The sequence below is a fragment of the Carassius gibelio genome, chromosome B7 (genome assembly GCF_023724105.1).
Source record: "Carassius gibelio isolate Cgi1373 ecotype wild population from Czech Republic chromosome B7, carGib1.2-hapl.c, whole genome shotgun sequence".
Classification (NCBI taxonomy): domain Eukaryota; kingdom Metazoa; phylum Chordata; class Actinopteri; order Cypriniformes; family Cyprinidae; genus Carassius; species Carassius gibelio.
In genome coordinates, this window is record NC_068402.1 from 25,451,336 (window position 1) to 25,469,885 (window position 18,550).

The 18,550-nt window shown below is 37.5% G+C and overlaps 1 protein-coding gene across 2 annotated transcripts; it reads right to left on the minus strand.

Annotated features, from left to right (window-relative positions):
- Nucleotides 1-452: 452 nt before the first annotated feature.
- On the minus strand, nt 453-17,866 carry LOC127962454 (tetratricopeptide repeat protein 17). 2 transcript variants are annotated; one of them, XM_052562023.1, is made up of 26 exons: nt 17,598-17,843; nt 17,127-17,216; nt 16,820-16,989; nt 16,619-16,730; nt 16,022-16,153; nt 15,431-15,540; nt 15,138-15,285; nt 14,786-14,925; nt 12,044-12,204; nt 11,739-11,851; nt 9,512-9,658; nt 8,610-8,725; nt 8,359-8,509; nt 8,138-8,209; nt 7,312-7,536; nt 6,139-6,325; nt 5,359-5,499; nt 4,085-4,347; nt 3,840-3,990; nt 2,675-2,795; nt 2,428-2,587; nt 2,233-2,316; nt 1,388-1,507; nt 1,144-1,287; nt 905-1,057; nt 453-861 (listed from the first exon to the last, which is right to left on the minus strand). In XM_052562023.1, the coding sequence occupies exons 1-25, from the start codon at nt 17,805-17,807 to the stop codon at nt 926-928; spliced, it is 3,600 nt and encodes a 1,199-aa protein (XP_052417983.1). In that variant the 5' UTR covers nt 17,808-17,843; the 3' UTR covers nt 453-861; nt 905-925. The 2 variants fall into 2 exon arrangements, with proteins under 2 accessions (XP_052417983.1, XP_052417984.1); XM_052562024.1 differs by having other exon boundaries at nt 453-1,057; nt 17,598-17,866.
- Between the last annotated feature and the right edge of the window lie 684 nt (nt 17,867-18,550).

Genomic DNA, 18,550 nt, shown 5'->3' on the forward strand with positions numbered 1-18,550 from the left:
CTTTCTTAATATTAAATAGAACAGTACAGATCAAGAGTCAATAGCTCAGATGTGCAAAGTAAAGTGAATGGAAGTGTATTTTATAATTTTTGAGCTGAACAATCTCCTTATTAAAGGTCCCTTTTGAAAACTAAAAGGAAATACATACATTAAAATCTCAAAATTTGCTAATGATCTTTTGTTCAGTATAAATATATGCAGTGGCTCTGTCTTCAGCCTGAACGCTGATGATTTATTCCATGTCAGCTAAATTTGAATGCAGTACAGTAAACCATCAGGGGAAATTCTCTTTGCAGTATTGGATATTTTTAGCTAAAAATAAAAAGCAACAGGAGGATGTACCAAATGCTTCAGTCTGCCCTGATGGCAGATACAAGAAGTGCATTCAACAGCCTGAACTGTTACCATTAGACATAACTCAGAGAATTGCTGTGTAAAGTAAAAGACAAGAGTTTCTTTTAACGATCTGTATTCTGAATAACATTTAAAGACACCCTTTATACACCTATCAGCTATTGCTGAGAGAGAGTGACATATGGATATGGTGAGACTAAAAGATGCATTGTATTACTGGTATTATTGTTAAAAGAAATAGCATTCAAATGCAGTCCGACACATTCAAGCATTGAATCGACCCCAGCCAAAATATCCCTTTATAGGAATATAAAGATGTTTTACAGAAATAAACAACCCTTAAGCCATAAAACAATATTATACATTTTTTGTAAAGATCGGGAAAAAAAGGGAAACCATTTTCATAGCTCAACTGAACGGCAACCTTATAAACAGTAATGATATGGTCTATATTTATGAAATTAAGACAACAGATAGACAAACACTGTGTTCCTCACTGATAGCTAAGATTAAGGAGCAATGTTAATGTTACTTTTGTGCGTGCGTGTGTGTGTGTGTGCGTGTTGTGTCCTCAGGGAGCTCGCCGGTCCCTCTTGGAAAGGAGGTAGCACTGGATGGTGCGCAGACGATCTTTGGCTGGCCCAAATTCTGGCTGGAGTTTTAGAGTTGACTCGTACCAATGCATGGCCTTCTCAAACTCCTCCTATGAAGACATATTAAGTACATATTAAATACAGTCATCTCTTAACATCAATAAAATCCCTCATAAGACTCTGAAAAATCACTTACCATAGCTATATAAACGTTTGCCAGAGTAAAGTGGTTGACCACAAAGTGAGGAGCAATTTCCACTGCCATGCGTGCCACAGTCAGGGCGTCCTCCCATAGCCTCGCATTTTGGAAGATGTTGGCAAGGCTGATGAGAGGCACATCCTAACACAACAGAAACACACATTCATATCGTGCAGTAAGATTTGCTTTTGTACAAGCCAGCCAATGGAGACAAATCTAATAACAGAAGAACTAGCAGAACCTTCATGTGGTGAGGAGCGTAGTTCAGAGCCTGGCGGAGGCAGTCGATGGCTCTCTTTCCCTGACCTTTCACCCTCCAGTACAATGCTGCCATGCTGGACAGAACCCAGGACGTCTGATTCTAATGGATAGATGATCATCCAGATCATGAATCGGAACAATCTACTAGAGGCCTAACACATTCAACTTAGAGGATATAATTTTAGTCCCATTAACATGGATAACACTATAGTAACATTACCTACAGCACCTTTTAAAAGTTTAGGGTCAGTAAGATTTGTATTTTTTTAAAAGAAATAAAAAAGTTTATTCAACAAGAATGCATTATATTAATCAAATGAAAGTAAAGACATTCATTTGATCTTAATTCTGAAAAAAGTATTTTAGTTTCCATAAAAATACTAAGCAGTACAACTCTCTTTAAATCACATACTAAATCAACACTGAGCACCAAATCAGCACATTAAAATGATTTCTGTAGGATCACATGGCTCTGAAGACTGGATTAATGGCTGCTGTAAATTCAGCTTTACCCTCAAGGCAATAAATTAAATTTTAAAATGTATAATAGAAAATAATTTGAAATTTTAGTCTACTATATTTTTATCAAATAAATGCAGCCTTGATAAACATAAGAGACTTCTTTCATAAACATTACAATCTCTTATCAACCTGAAACTTTTAAAAAGCAGCACAGGCTTATTGCAAAATCTAGACTGGTACGATTTCATTGAGATTATGAATTATATATATATATATTTTTTTTTTACTCAACTGAAGGGAATTTTTAAGAGCATGTGACCACACTTGTAGTTTCATTCTTAGAAAAAACACTCAGTGTAATACCTTTTCCAACACCTTTGCAATACGTGTTCCCACTTGTTCAAAAGACTGTGAGGGAAATGTATCTTTTCCCAGATTCTGCAACACCTGTGACAGAAGAATGAGGGTGAGAAGAGAAAAAAACAGCCCTTTACAAACGTCAGAACTTTTCAGATCAGCAGAATCAGTCACAGCTGTAAACAGAAGATTAAAAAACACCTCTCGGAGTTGACTCTCTCCAGTATAGTGAATGCCTCCACGGTTGGCCACTCCGCTCAGATGGTCCAGTGTGTGCATACTGGCAGGGAGATTGGCATTACACACCGGCTCCACTGCTGGCTCCTGAAGCGGTGTGGCAAAGTCTATATGCTCTGTGATACTGGGAGGAGTTCAGAGTCACATGTTAGTGGAAAAGAGCCCGCTATGAAAGAATTCTCACAGAATGACGTTACGAGTGATATCCTACTCTATGTTCTTGGCAGACACAGCCAGCCAGGTACTAGCCACAGTTGTGAGGTCCACACGACGCGTGCGCTGACATTCCTCTGGACCGGGCCAACCCAGACTGCTGTAGTCCTTCCATCTCTCTAAAGACACATAAAATATTATGAAGTCATGATGCCTTTTGCAGCTACAGTGCTAGCAGAATCATCTCGGTGTCAGCGTTATTGTTGTTATTCCAAGTATTTGTAACAAAAAAATCTTTCAGTTCGGTATGCAAAAATCGCTCAGATTTTTCAGGCAATTCAGACAAAAAAATTCCGTTTTGCTGTTCTTTGATTTGGCATGACATATCATACTGTATAAATGCCTCAGTTCTGAAGGCAGCGCGGAGTGCAAGTGGCATCACTTCCTCTTTATTAATAGTTTTAACACAAAATAAACATAAATTGACATCTCACCCCTCACGTAATCGCTCAATTAGTTTTTCAAAACAGCTTGTAAATAAAATGTCACGTAGCATTTCATTTTGCTCAGGCAAGTCATCAGTGTCCTGTCCACAGCTCATTATTTACTAGAGAAATTAAATTTAGTGAAGAGCATTTTGCGAACTATTAGACTATATCCTTCATTATATTTTACTTTACTTGTTAGTGATATTTAAAAAAAAAATGTTTGCATAATTTTTTTTATTTGAGTGCTAATTATTATAGTTACAACCTTATAGTAATGTAAAAGGGTTCACTAGTTTATAGATATAGTGGTGTTAGATTTTTATCCCTAAGAAAATGTTAATAATAATTTAATTTATTTACAGAAAAAGCAATAGTTTAATTAAAAAAAGAAGCAATTTATGTTTATTTTCTTTCCTCCTTCTGTACCGAAACCATACCGAGCCGTGATGTCAAAAATGAGGTACGCACTGAACCATCACGTTTGTGTACGTTTTCACCCCTAAAACAAACCATAAAAATAATTTGTTTACTGAAATAAAACAAACATTAGATGAAAAAATTAAAATCTTGCCTTGGCACCTAACCAAAGGTAATTTTAAGCTGAGCTAAATAAAAACTGAAATGAAAATGAAAAGGTAAACAGAAAAATTATTAAAAAAAAATATTGAAAAAATATCAAAAATAATGAAGAACTGTATATACATGTAACGTAGGAAGGCAGTTCATTCTCAGCACCTGAGGGTCCAGGCGAGGGGATTGTGGGTCCACTGATCTCAAGGATGGAGTTGCCTGCTGCAGGTTCACCCTGACGAACATCTCCGTCTCCCACCCAGCCCTCCAGGCTATCAGCTTTGGGCTTTTTCACACGTTTCACCTGGAATGTTATCTTAAGAAATGAAGAGAACAGGAAAAAGTTTAATTTTTCTAGATTCCGAAAACAAAAAGTTCTTAACATCTAAACATTTTCAACAGAGACGTACCCATTCAGCTCCCTCATCATCCTCACAGTTGCCGAAGCAGGGTCCTCCCCCTCTCGTCCCCATGACCCTGTCGTTTTTCAGCACGCGGATACCCCGTAGGTCCCCTGTCTTTCCATTCATGTCCAGAGCCCCCTCAAATGCTCCTATCAATTCTTCTCTCAGACGCCAGTCCTGCTCCTCTTCCTCCACCCCGTCAGTCTTTTGCTCTCGGACCCTGTCCTGCCCACTCGCCTCCCCTGAACCGTTGCTGTCCACCACCACCTCTGCAGAAGACGAGAGGGTAACAGAGAGAAAGGGTAAAGAGGAAAGCAGTGAGAGTGCTGCTTGTTTAGAAGCACACAGCAGAAGTCCTTGTTCAGAAAGATTTAATTTATTCTTTTCCATTTGGATTGACATCCTCAATCTGACAATGATGTTTGTAAAAAAAAAAAAAACAACTGCATGTATTCTGCCCGCTATTGTTTAAAAATAGAAAGAGAAACAACATGAAATATGAAACAGTATAAAATATTCATCCATAAATCTTTAACATAGTGCTGTGCTATATTGCTACAGTATATCACATCGCCTCACTACACGCACAGAGCATTTTTTCTAATTCTTTAATTAAATCTGGAGTGAAAATCTCAAATTTAACATGTAAAGGCTTACAATTAATATATGTTTAAGTTCATAAAGCAAGGGGGAGGTGACCGTATTAATAAATGATTCACATGAAATACAATGTTTTGAATTTTTGTCTGAAAATAGCAATAACATTTCAACTTATTGATAGGTAAAATAGGTCAAGTTAACTTCTAGTAGTCAGATCAAATAATCAAAAAGAGTTGATGAAGAGATAAAATTTTATATTTGTATAAACAGATTTTGTATGTGTAGTATTGCAGTATACTTTTCTTTACAGAGAGGCTCTAAGACCCTGGACACATTTACAGCTTAATGTATTTCCAAGTGGGTGAAATACACACATTTTTAATAGGAATCCACACAATTGTGATTTTTTTTTTTTTTTAAGATTTAGGATTTTGAGTAATGTCAAAAATAAAAATATAAATAAATAAGAGATTTAAGATATAATGCCATTTCGAAGTCACTATTGGAATAAGCACATGTGACTAAGTATGTGAACTCACTTAAATTGTTATGCTAATAATGAATACAACATAAAAGTATTTTTGCTAGTGGCCTCAGAATGTTGGACTGAGTCCACTGTATTGTATATGAAGATCAAACACAGAGAAAGAAGCCCCCATAAGCTTCATTATTAATCTTACTCTCAAAGAGAAGAGAGTCTTCTAAAGCAGACACAGGCATGTCATCGGTGTCCCAGGGCTCCTGCCTGCTTCTGCTGCTGCTGCTGGCCGTGTCCCATTCCTCCAGCTCTGTGTCTTCCTCTGCCTCACAGCCAGAGCCAGCTACACACACACACACACACACACACAATTCAGCTCACATGTTGCTTAACTAAGATTTTTCAAATCAATACAACTGCATTATTTATAAGAAGGTAGAAACAGAAGCCACTTGGAAACACATTCACTACTCACATTGTTGTATAAGTGAAAAGTGTGTTAGTTCAACAGGGGTTTGCTATATTAATCCCTAAATCAATAGCTCAGAGTTCCCCCAAACGAGAAGAGGACAAGGAGTTCATTTTTGTCTGCAGAGCGCAGCGGCATCTAAATAAAGCCTGTGCTATTTTTAGTGCCCTGATTTATTGAGGACACGATTTCGCTATTTCAAAGTCTCTCACACTCAGAAGAGTGCCAGGGGAGAGAGAGCGGAGCTACAGAAGGAGAGCCGTGCAGGATGCTGAGGAGAACAGAAAAGGGGAGCAAACCCAGAATAGAAGACGCAACGGTAAAGAGTCTAAAATTGGCTCAAAGATTACAGTGCCTGGCTATAAAAATAGTGCTGAGCACTCTGCCACTGAGGCTGAAACACCAGGGAGGAGGAAAGAAAGAGTGAGTGATGGAGGAAGGTGAAGTGGGGTGGGGGGACTCTCGGTTTAAGTGTTTAAGGGGTCCTACAGGTTAATGGAGGAGGCTACTTACCTGGACAGGCCTGGCGCTGGAGATTGTAAAGGAAGGGGTAAAACTGGAGACAGCGCATTAGAGGCAGGCTGGCACGACACTGGGGACAGTGAACTGTGAGAGTCAGGGCCCGACGAAACACGGCCAGAGCCCCAGTCAGGTTTCCCTGAGAGAGGTGAACGCTGACCAGACTTAACAGGGTGTGAGGCTGGTGAAAAAAAAGAGAGAGAAAGATACATTCATGCCTCTTAATAAACTTCTCTGTTTCGATTAAAGCAATAGCTAACCCAAAAATGAAGTTTGTGTGTTAAGGTCATTCAAGGTGCAGGTAAGCTTGTATTGGAAAAGACTGTATAAATATAGCACTACTACACCAACAGATGTTTTGCAAGTGAATGGGTGCCATCAGAACGAGAGTTCAAAAACATCACAAGTTAATACAAATCCAGTCCATCAATTAACATGTTGTAAAGTGAAAAGTTGCATTTTTGTACTAAATCATTAAGGCATTTTAACTTCAAACCATCACTTCTGGACAAAATATAGTCTACGGAGTTCATAATCCACAATGATGCTTCACCCAGTAAAGACCTCTCTCGTCCAAATCCACTGACGTATTTGGTTAGAAAAGTTTGAGAATGCTTTCATTTGTGAACAATGCTTGATCTGTGCATATTTTTCTCTTGATTCAGACAGGTTGACTTTTCAATGGAGAACAAAATATTTTGGATTACGGACTATTTAATAGCAAGATAAAGTTTAAGTAAAGTATCAACAGCATATGAAACCACACAATCAGATTTTTCTAACCTCACAAATGTATAAATTTTTGTGCAATATTTTTGCACTGATTATTTTGAACACAAGGTAGCCAATAATAATATCTACATAAATAACAATGATATAGCCAATGATAATAATCAATACTGACAACTACAGCCTCTTTTAACAGCATTCATCTGTCAAAACCAAGCAATGTGTTTGGATTGTATTTATCCTGGTTCTTTTCTTTGCAAATATTTATATGTTCAATTGCAATTAATTCAAAAGCAAATCATGTAATTAATGTGATCAGAAACTGTAACTTATTGACAGCCCTAGTTAACACCACTATATGTCTGACATTTAAATTCTTCTGAGGCATCAAAGGAATATTTCCTTGGTGTCATGTTATAGGTCAGTGTCAGTGCATACCTCTGAGCGGTTGATCTGCAGAGCCTGTTGCAGCAGCTCCTGGGCCTCGTCATGCAGGCCGTAGTGCAGCAGCAGGTTGGCAGTGTTGACCAGAGGCATTTCTCTGTGCTGAGGAGGGGCAGAATGAAGCGCCTGACGCAGACACGCCAAAGCTTGTGTGCCATTTCCTTTAGCACGCCAGAAAAGACCTGCTTCATTCTGCATCATCCACCGCGGCCCACTCATCTGAGAGAAAAGGACTTTCCATTTGACCTTCGGTAAAGCTTTTGTTTTTACTATCGCAATCCTAGCTTTACATTCAAATGATGCAAGCAGACAATCTGACAACCAATTATGAGCAGTTAACAATTTCTAAAATTAAAATTAAACATATAACCCATGCTCATTAAGTTGCAATATTTTTTCAGTGAAACACATACACAAAAATAATTTTTAAAGAATATTCACATAGAAATCGTCACGACAGTGACTATGTGATGTTCAGATCCTAAAAGGCCAAAGCAGTACTATAAAAGCATCATTGCACCAACCTGTACCACCACATTTATTCAGTAAAGATGCATAAAACTGATCAAAGGTGACAGCATTTCTAGTTTCTATTCATTTAAATATGCTGGGGGAAAAAAATGTTTCCACAAAATATTTCTAGAACAATAAATCAGCGTTAGAATTGTTTGAGGGATTTTAAGGATCACATAACACTAACAACTAGAGATTAAATTTGCAATTTGCAATTCACTTAATATGGTCCTTAATTATCTACAAAGGGCAAATAGTGCAATTGCTAATGTACTCAACATGAGCCACATGTAACTATTAATCTTACCTTGTCCAGAGCCTGAGCAATCAGTGCTCCAGTTTGCTCCAAACTCCTCCCACCACTGCGCTTCAGCAACACCTGCGTAAAACACACACAGAATGACTCACCTGAGAAAACACAACACTCCCACACACTAAATAGCTCTCCCTGCACAAATAGTTCAGGTAAGCTAAGGGTGTGGTACAGAATACCTCCAGCCTGACAGTGTGGAGTTAGCGGACTCGTACCTCAGCAGCATGCGGGTCAGGCAGCTCCTTCTCTAAGGCCCAGGCCAGAGAGTCCAGCGGGTCTCTAGCAGTGACAAGGTTCTTAAAGCTGCAGTCCGGCGTCTTTGCTGATGATGGAGGACTTTTGCTCTCCAAGAGGATATTCAGAGCCCTGGTAACATGACAAAGATAACAAGGTGAAATGCTATATGGTCTTTGATTATGTGACTGCATACTGTATGCAGTGTTCAAGTCACAGTGCCAAGTCTTACTTAATGTTGCGGGACTCGGGTGGCAGGTAATAGGTGGGAAGCAGATGCACAGGGGGAATTGTGGGGAATTGTTTTGCACAGTCTGACCTCCTGGGCCACAGCACCGTATGACTTTCCTGTTCACACACAACAAACAGAATGTGACTTCTAGTATATAATAAGCAGGATACAACAGATAAAACAGAAATTATAAATTTTTATGGCAACACTAATGAACCATATTTTGCATGCTTGAATGATTTTTATTCTGAGTTATTCCAAGAAAACTAGATTTAAAGGCATACTTCACCCAAAAAATGAAAAATCTGTCATTAATTACTCACCCTTGTGTTGCTCCAAACCCATAAGACCTTTTTTCATCTTCAGAACACAATTTAAGATATTTTTTATGAAATCTGAAGGCTCATTAAAAATATCTTAATTTGTGTCTGAAGATGAAAGGAGGTCTAACGGTTTTGGAACAACATGAGCGTGAGTAATTAATAACAGAACATTTCATTTTTGGGTGAACTCTCTCTTTTACGGCTAAACCTTCCACCATTTTAAGTGTTTTCATTGCAATGGTCAGATGGTACACTTGTATAAATCAAAAAGTTTTAATAACGCATTTGTCTAGCAGATGAACATATTTTTACAAATCTCATAATTATTATAACATCTTTATAATGTGTTCTAAAATAAATAAACAGCATGACATGTGCAGATAAAAATACGCCAAAAAATAAATACATGCCATAAATATGCCAATAATTAATATATCATGGAATCTGTGTCTGAAGAACTTCTCATTCAAAAAGTTCAACACAACTCCTTCTCAAGCATTTGTGTTATTTAAAATTTTAGGCTAATTCTGTTGTTTTCAGCTAACAATAAAAAAAAAAAAAAAATGGACACACTCTTACATCGGTGGAGGTGGTCTCCTTGTCCCAGTGGGCTGCAGGTTCCCATCCTATAGAAACGGTGTAGGACTGCTGAGGACTGTGACTCTCATTCACACTCAACTCAGACACCAGAGCAACACTGCTGGCTACTGACACTTCCTCACCAAACTACAAGCACGCACACACAGAGGAAAACAGGAGGTTGTAACTTCAATATAGCAAAGAAGACTGATGTTATACTGAATATCATCAACAACATTTTTACATGTAAATTATTGCTTTCGTACAACCGTTTTATAAACAAGTTTGTTTCAGCTACTCAGCTAAATTGTTTGATTCTGATCCGCATACAAACATAGTTTTGCATGCAGCCAATGTAGGGAATCGTGGACATGCAAACAAATCAATAATATATTCCTCTGTTGTTGCATGAAACACTGCTTGTTTACTGAAATTTGTGGACTGGCATCACCACAATTCAATTGTGCTGAAATTTTACCTTACCCATCTGATTGTCCTACCACTATTACTGCGCAGACACACATCAATATTGCGACCTTTTTCTCATGCTGAACAACAATGTTCAATGTATTTGTATTACTGTAAGGATAGGTTTAACGTTGTGGTAGGTGTAGATGTTAATAAACCATAATTTTACAGGTAGCATTTTTCGTTGTCGAATTGTACTACCCACTGTTTTAATGGGAGGTAGAAAAATCTGACAGAGCAGGACAAATCGTTAGAAAACCTGCCCTCCAATCATCTTCATCTGGCCGGGGAGAAGAGTCGCACATGCCTCAAATTGTTTTTGCTCTAATTAGTTTGTCCACAAGGTGGCGACACTGGCCCAGGCCATCGTTTCACAGCCAAAAAAGAAAAGGAAGACATTGACGGACAAGCGCTCGTGAGGGGATTATAAGATATCCGCAACTGTAGTTTAAATGAGTATAATGACCAAGCTATCTGTTGTATCTTCTAGTGAGAAAAAGCACTGAGACTGGACAAAGTTGTGTGTCAAATAGAGTTTGAAAGGCTGCACGTTCGACTTTCCACATACGCTGCTGAGCCGCTTCATTGAACGCACACAATTATGTGAAACTGTTTAGTTATGTTGAGTTACCTCATAAACATGGTATTTAATGAGTCCTAAATGACATAAAATATTGTGAGAAAATCGAATATGTGCATCAGGTTTTAAAGAGATCGCACTGCTTTTAAAGTGAAGCCTGATGAAGTCTGTCATTGATGTAAACAAAGAACAAAAGAAATAGGATAAATCACTCCACTGCTCTAGTCGCTGATTAACTTTTATAGTTTGAATAAAGATTCATTTATATTCATTTTATAGTTTATACATATACAATTTGTAGTTTGTGAAGACTGTTTTAAGTTCACTTAAGTTGTAATATTTTTCCGAGCCTATTAAGTGTTAAAAATAATGACTTTCAATCATATTGTAATGTCGAAAGGCTATAATTATTGGCTAAAATTGAGGGGAAATTAATTTAATAGAGATTTAATAGAGATATCAATGATACTGGCCTTCATTAACAGTAGGCTTTTTAGTAAAAAGATGCCATTAAACTGTATTTAAAATATATCATCTTAAAGTTGTTTCTTCATTAATTTGGAGGTTCTATTTGAAATTATGATCATATAAACATATTAATGTGAAATTAATCATAAATAATTACATTTTTAAATATGTGATTGATTAGTTATTTTTTTAATCGATCAATAGCACTAATGTTAACCTTTCAAAGATGTTATTGTTGGTATAATATTTGTTTATTTACAGCTGAATATGCTTTTCAATTCAATTTCTTATTTTAGGTGAAAAAGACATTGGGATGACCGCCCCCACCCAGTCCCCTTCAAATCTTCAACTTGATAATCTGGCCCTCAAATGAAACTAACTGAACAGCCCTGCTATAGACCAATGCTTCTCAATCAGAGGGCCAGGGTCCACTAGGGGGACTCCACACACTCCTATGGCACCCTCAAGGATTCAAGCATTTAAATAAGCTACAACAACTAAAAAAACTAGATATTTCTTAATTTAATTCACTAATTTTAAAAAAAATTTTAGACATGCTAAAGTCAAATTCTGAAACTCCATAAGAACTTAATGAATATAGATTTTGCAAGATTTTTTTTGTGTAGAAATCGAGTAAACTACTTCAATATTTATTCTAATTATTGACACACACAAAGCAAAATAATTCAAACGGTGTGGTTTCAGTTTCACCTGAATGTAGTGGACATTTTCAAACAGCTCTCCACGGTGATACCGTACCGGCAAGTCATACGGGCAGTGCAGGGTGAACTTCTGCTGGCCCATATGACACATCTGGTGATTTCCTGAAAAAAAACAATGAGGTCCTATTATACATATTCATGCAATCAACAGGGAAAGAGAACAAAGGTGGCACCAACTAGATCTGGCAGGCTTGCCAAACTTGTTTATCCAGTATACAGATTAATCTTGAGCTCGTAAGTCTATGTTACAGAGACCGTGTGACTGGAATTGAAAGGTAAAACATGCAGTCTAACCGAGTTGAGCTTCTTTAGCCATTTGGGTCTCGTGGATGATATTTCGCAGGATCTGCTCTTCTTGAATGAGCTTGTGCTTGTCCAGCATCTCCTGCTGCCTCAGGTAATGATCATGCTGCTTTTGGTACTCCTTCAGTTCATTCAGGGTGCGCTGCAAAGACCTGGACAAAGAGTCAGGGAAGACGCACTTTTTTGAGCACAAGATTCATAAAATTAATTTGTGCCCTCCTCCTGGTCATCAACAGAACAACTGCAAGATATTTATCATCCCTGCCAGAAAACAAATGCTTGAAGGGTTAGTTCAGCCAAAAATGAAAATTACCGTATTTTCCGGACTATAAGTCACACTTTTTTTTCATAGTTTGGCTGGTCCTGCGACTTATAGTCAGGTGCGACTTATTTATCAAAATTTATTTGACATGAACCAAGAGAAAACATTAGCCTCCTGTAGCCTACCACTGAGCAGCATAGCATGCCCTCTCGGGCTGGAAACGGTAATGTTTTCTATTGGTTCTAAATAAATGCGTCTTATAGTCCAGTGCGACTTACATATGTTTTTTTCCTCGTCATGACGCATTTTTGGACTGATGCGACTTATACTCAGGTGCGACTTATAGTCCGAAAAATACGTTATGTCATTACTGACTCACCCTCATGTTGTTCCAAACCTGTAAGACCTCGGTTTATCTTCAGAACACAGTTTTAAAAAAATTTGGATTTAGTCCGAGCGCTCTCAGTCCCTCCATTGAAGCTGTGTGTACAGTATACTGTCCATGTCCAGAAAGGTAAGAAAAACATCATCAAAGTAATCCATGTGACATCAGAGGGTCAGTTAGAATTTTTTTAAGCATCGAAAATACATTTTGGTCAAAAAACAAAAATGACGACTTTATTCAGCAATGTCTTCTCTTCCGGGTCTGTTGTGAGCGCGTTCACAACACTGCTGTGGCACTGCTGACATGTTATCTTTGTTACTGGGCCCACCAGAAAACACGTCAGCAGCGTCGTGAACACACTCACAACAGACCTGGAAGAGAAGACAATGGACTTTTATTATTTTTGGACCAAAATGTATTTTCGATGCTTCAAAAAATTCTAACTGACCCTCTGATGTCACATGGATTACTTTGATGATGTTTTTCTCACCTTTCTGGACATGGACAGTAGACCGTACACACAGCTTCAATGGAGGGACTGAGAACTCTCGGACTAAATCTAAAATATCTTAAACTGTGTTCAGAAGATAAACGGAGGTCTTACAGGTTTGGAACGACATGAGGGTAAGTTATTAATGACATAATTTTCCTTTTTGGCTGAACTAACCCTTTAAGTCTGAATGTAACAATTGGAAAGCATCATCATTTGCTTGGATTTTGTTTATCTGGTGTAACTACCAAAATACTGTCAATAATTTATGTCAGAATTTACACAATATCACAAAATATACATTTACTGTTCAAATCTTTGCAGTCGGTAAGATTTTCTAAAAATGTTTTTTAAGTCTCTTACTAATCACAAAAGGCTGAATTTGATCAAGTACACAGAAAAAAAATTAATAAATGGTGAAAAATGTGTTTAATGTACATCATAAATATTGTATTAAAATTACTTTACTAATTACTCTTTCTGAAAAATAACTTGGTTACTCAATAAGTAACTTAATTATTCAAATCGCTAATTAGGCTGCATCTTAAAATCCCTATAAATAGAAATTTTTTATAGAAATTCTTTATTCTTTAAATTTTAGTCAAACATAGAATAGTTTAGCCTTTCAGCTTTAAAACAACTGTAATAATTAAATATTTTTATTAAAAAAAGTAACCACCTTTGGTTAACCAAAATAAATAATCTGAATAACAACATATCAGAATAACAAAAATGCTTAAGAAAAGTTAAACAATATATTTCAGTTTGGCAAGAAAAGCCCACTAGTAAAATCAGGTTTATGTAAAAATAACATGTTAACTAATGTAGGTATGAATAAACTACATAAACAATCTTCTCTGCTGAATAAAGCAGAGAATGAGCTCAGATATGGGAAAGACTCATGGATACCTCGCTTTAGTTTCATACCGATTACATAATCAGAGAATATTCGTCTTCTACTTGAATTAATTCATTTAAAAGTGCACAAGCTTTCTATAGACATATTTCTCATGTCTCTGTGTCAAATATTCGCTGAGTTTGTGACATGTATAAAGTTGCTCACGGAGACCTAGACGGCAGAAAGTGCGCTGTTTGTTCTGTTTATTTTGCAAAAGCACAAATAAAAGTAAGCCCTTTTTAGATTGGATTGATTTTAGTCTTATCTGTATCGGAGTATTTAAGGTTTCTCTTTGAATCATGAAAAACTGAAAGTGAACGCGCTGGCACACAGAGGGTTAAAGACGCTGCATTCAATTTTATCTTTTAGACAGTAAATTTAGATTTCAAATTCAATATTGATTTTGATTTATGTAACGCAAGAACTAAATTACCTAAAAATTAGCAGTAATCCCTTACTTTACTTTTTCAGTGGTCAAGTAATTTAACACTGCCTGCAATGAATGATGCATAATTAAGTCCTCTTTATAAAATGAACAGCAGAAATACACCATCATTGAAAGTACAAGAGCCATTCAATATTAGGAAAAAGGCTACTCCATACTCAGATGGTTTTCTTAATGAGACTCAAGAGTAATTGCACAGAAAAAGAGAGTCAAAGTCACAGCAGTCAATGAGAAAACAAATGGTCTGTCTTACCGATGTTGAGCCTCAAGCCGCTGCTCCAGCTTCTGCTGACAGAGGACGGCATGTTTCCTCCTCAGGGCCTGCTCAAAGCCAGACTGAGCCTGCAGGGCCTGCTCATAGCACAGCACGGAGTGATTATACTCCCCCAACATCTACCAGAGAGACGGGAGGAAGGGAAAGAGATGCAAAAAGGACGTGAGTGTCATTTAATACAGAAAAGGAAATCAGATACTAAAGAAAAACTGCCATTTCCTGTCCAGAAGAAAGTGCATGTGCACAGAGGATTATGAGGTAGTTCAAAAAGATTTTAAAGAGTATTTTCAGTATTTTCAGAAACCATCCTCCTTCAAAACGCTGCACTCACAGCGTAAATGTTGCCCAGGGTGTAATGGCTGGTTAGGAGATCGGTGGTGAGATCCAGAGCAGCGTGGGCGAGAATGGCGGCGTCAGCCGAGAAGTGTGCTCTGTGAAGTATGTTTGCCATGTTGATAAAAGCAACATCTTTGTGCTGCCTACAAAAAGAGAGGAAGTAAATGCAAATTTATGTAAAACAACCTATGCAAGTCTTTGCGCAGGTGACAAAACACTGATTTCACTGTTGATAAGCTGTGCACACTATTTATCTGCCATTTGTATCCATGTGCCATTTCACTTTACCTCGGAGAAAAGTGTAGGGCACGGACCACACAGTCCACAGCACGCCTGGGATCATTCTTCATCCGCCAGTAGAAGGAGGCCAAGTTATAAAGCACCCATGAAGAGGAATTCTTAGTGAGAAAAAAGTGAGAAAAAGACAGTCATCATTAATCTTGTGAAACGACAATTTCAGCCGACTTCTGCTATTATCTACAAGCCTTGCAAAACTGCAACTTAGAAGAAAAACTGAACCATAAAAGAAAAAGCATTGTACTTATATATCATGCAACCTTAAATAATTCCTGACATTTTCTTTGGTTAGAAGAAGGGCTCAGCTTTCTAAGCAAAGATGCTCAAAGTAAAGAACTTTATGCGCCATAAAAATATTTATTAGCTTTGATTTACAAAGACACCATTGTGACTCAAAGCTAATAATGTTCCTTATTGTGCATTTTAATGCTGGGTTTCATCCTATGAAGCACAATAATCTTATATTAGGAGAACATAACTACAAAGATTTCCAGTCAATACTACTTTTCCAGGCCTAGAAATCACAAATGCAACATTTCAGGTGAAAACCCTGAACTTTAGTAATCAAGCAAATCAACTTACTTGTAGCAGGGCCTGGTGTATCCGATGCCCAATCTCATCCACACTCTGTCCCAGCTTAAGAGAAAGGGAGGTAAAGATTGGGTCATCCTTTGAAAGCAAGGGTGATGTTAAGTTTGCCTTCTCTTGTACACCCTGAGAGGGAAACAAAACAATGAGCAAGAAGACAATAAGCCCATGTTCAAAAATAAAGTTCACATGAAATAAAAATTCATCTTTGTATTTTCTAAATGCATCTTATAGATCTTACTGTTAAAAATTTGACCTGTGCATGTTTCATTTGTTGATCAGATAATGTTAAAACAAAAATACACAACTGAAGCTTGTAGTTAGGGTTAAACTACAGACGCATGTAGAATGCAATGCCCACATCTCACAATCCAAATCAACAATGCGTTGAACCAAATCCCCACTCCTACATTTTCCAGTTAACATTTTTTTATAATTATATCTTTAATGATTTTGAAAGTTGTTGTTCATCAAAGCTGCTTTTACAGAATAATAAATATATATAAATCAGCATATTAGAATGATTTCTGAAATATCATGTGATATCTATAAAACTCTACATTCTAAAAGTGTGAAGTTCAAAACACTCACCCTGAGGTGCTGAAAAGCATGAATGCTGTAAGGGAGATCAAGTACTTTAGCACAGTCTGGTTTTTCCAGGTCTGGAGGTAGAGGTGATATCTGATCCAGAAAGTCCTCTGGACTAGAAAACCGCAACAATAATACCATAATTTCACATTTGATAATAACAATTAAAATAATGACATAAAAACACAAGCAAACACCACTCACTTTATGTCTTTGCTCTCCAGGGATATAAAAGTGCCATCATAGAGATCCAAGTCCCCCAGAGGAACTTTAGCTGTCACACAGTCAGCATCTTCTTTATAGTGTCTCTGCTCTAAACCAGTGTCCCGGTCCTCGTTCTCCTCAATGTGAATCTTCTGAGCAACTAGTTGCTTCTGCAAAATGTACAACAACTCACTGTCAGACAAGTGTTCAGGGAAGCACACCTTTACTTCTAGAGCTGCCTTCTTCAAGACAGAATTCACTGTAAAAGATCCTTTAAGGTTTTGATCAGTGTGAGGCTTAACATCACCTCTAACTTCTTGAGGTAGTTCACGCGAGTCTCTTGTTGCATGAAAAGAACTAAATGGTGGGGATGTTTCAAGTTAAGAGGAGAATCCACCTGAAAACGAGAGGGAGCATGAAAAAGGCAAAGACAAAGGCAAAATCAATGCGATTGCGCACACATGCTTTGAGCAAGAGTCATTATCACATGCTTTGAGCAAGAGTCATTATCGGACAGATGTGAGGTCTGAGATTAGAAGACATAAAGAAGCCAAATCAGGCTGCTGATCTGGACAGTGTTACTGAATCACTGACAGTATGAGCAGGAGACGACTGTCAACACATGAGATCGACGCACGCATCTGTCTGACAGCTGTATACAGCAGTGTTAGCGAGTAATAAACAGATTAGAAAGTGACTGCTGTGAACTGTTGATATCTTGTCTTGTAAATATAGTCTAGAGAGCGGAGGAGTGACTAAACACGAAACAGTCTCGTACCTGTTGTTGGATTTTGCCGTCCTCCGTCACCACCCAGTGCGTGGTGGCTCGCGCAGGCTCAGCCAACAGTACACAGATATAAACCACCGCCGCTCCTCGAACAGAAGGGCTCCAGAACCGTTTATTAGTGAAAGGATTGCCTGTGCTATTGCTCTTGTCACCCGCCATCTTTTTGCCGTCTGTCCATTCGACCCTAAAGGTTCGCGTCATTCACCACAATCTGCTTCCGGGTTACACAGTGACGCCGCTCACCCCGCACAACCCAAACATTCGCCAAATTAATTTTAGTTTTCCAGTTACTAAATAAATAATAATAATAATAATAAAATAAAAAAATTACAATTGTTATGCCGTTTGTTTTAAACTACTATGTTAGTGTCGCGGTCAACGGAGCTATAATTTATTGCATTCATTTTTAGTCAGAGAATAATAACAGTTTATAAAATAATTAAAACCCAAAGTTGAAAAAAGTAAAGTATATAATTATACGTTATAACTCAATCACACATATTTTAGAGGCATTAGATACAATACCAACTGTGTAATATAACATACTAATTAAATTAACTTAGCTATACAAAGTTGGGGTTGATATTTGTAAATTGCCATCATATATTTGATATTATATGAGATTTAATAAGTGAAATAAATCTGTGAAACGAACAAATAGTGGGTGTTTTTGTTGTTGTTTGTTTTAAATGGCAGTTTGGTAAACGTTTCATTTACTGAGGTTTTTAACTTTTTTTTATTTTTTTATTCTATAAATGCAGACTTCCCATCTCATAATTTGCAATGGCTTCACTGGTTATAATGGGACGTGTATTGGTTTTAATGGAAACTGTAATGGACCCTGTGGGTTTCTTTCGGCAATTGGTCGCCTTCTATTGGTGGCTTGTTAAAACAGCCAAATCCTAATGGGATATGTCCCCAAACATACTACAGAAAACCATTTT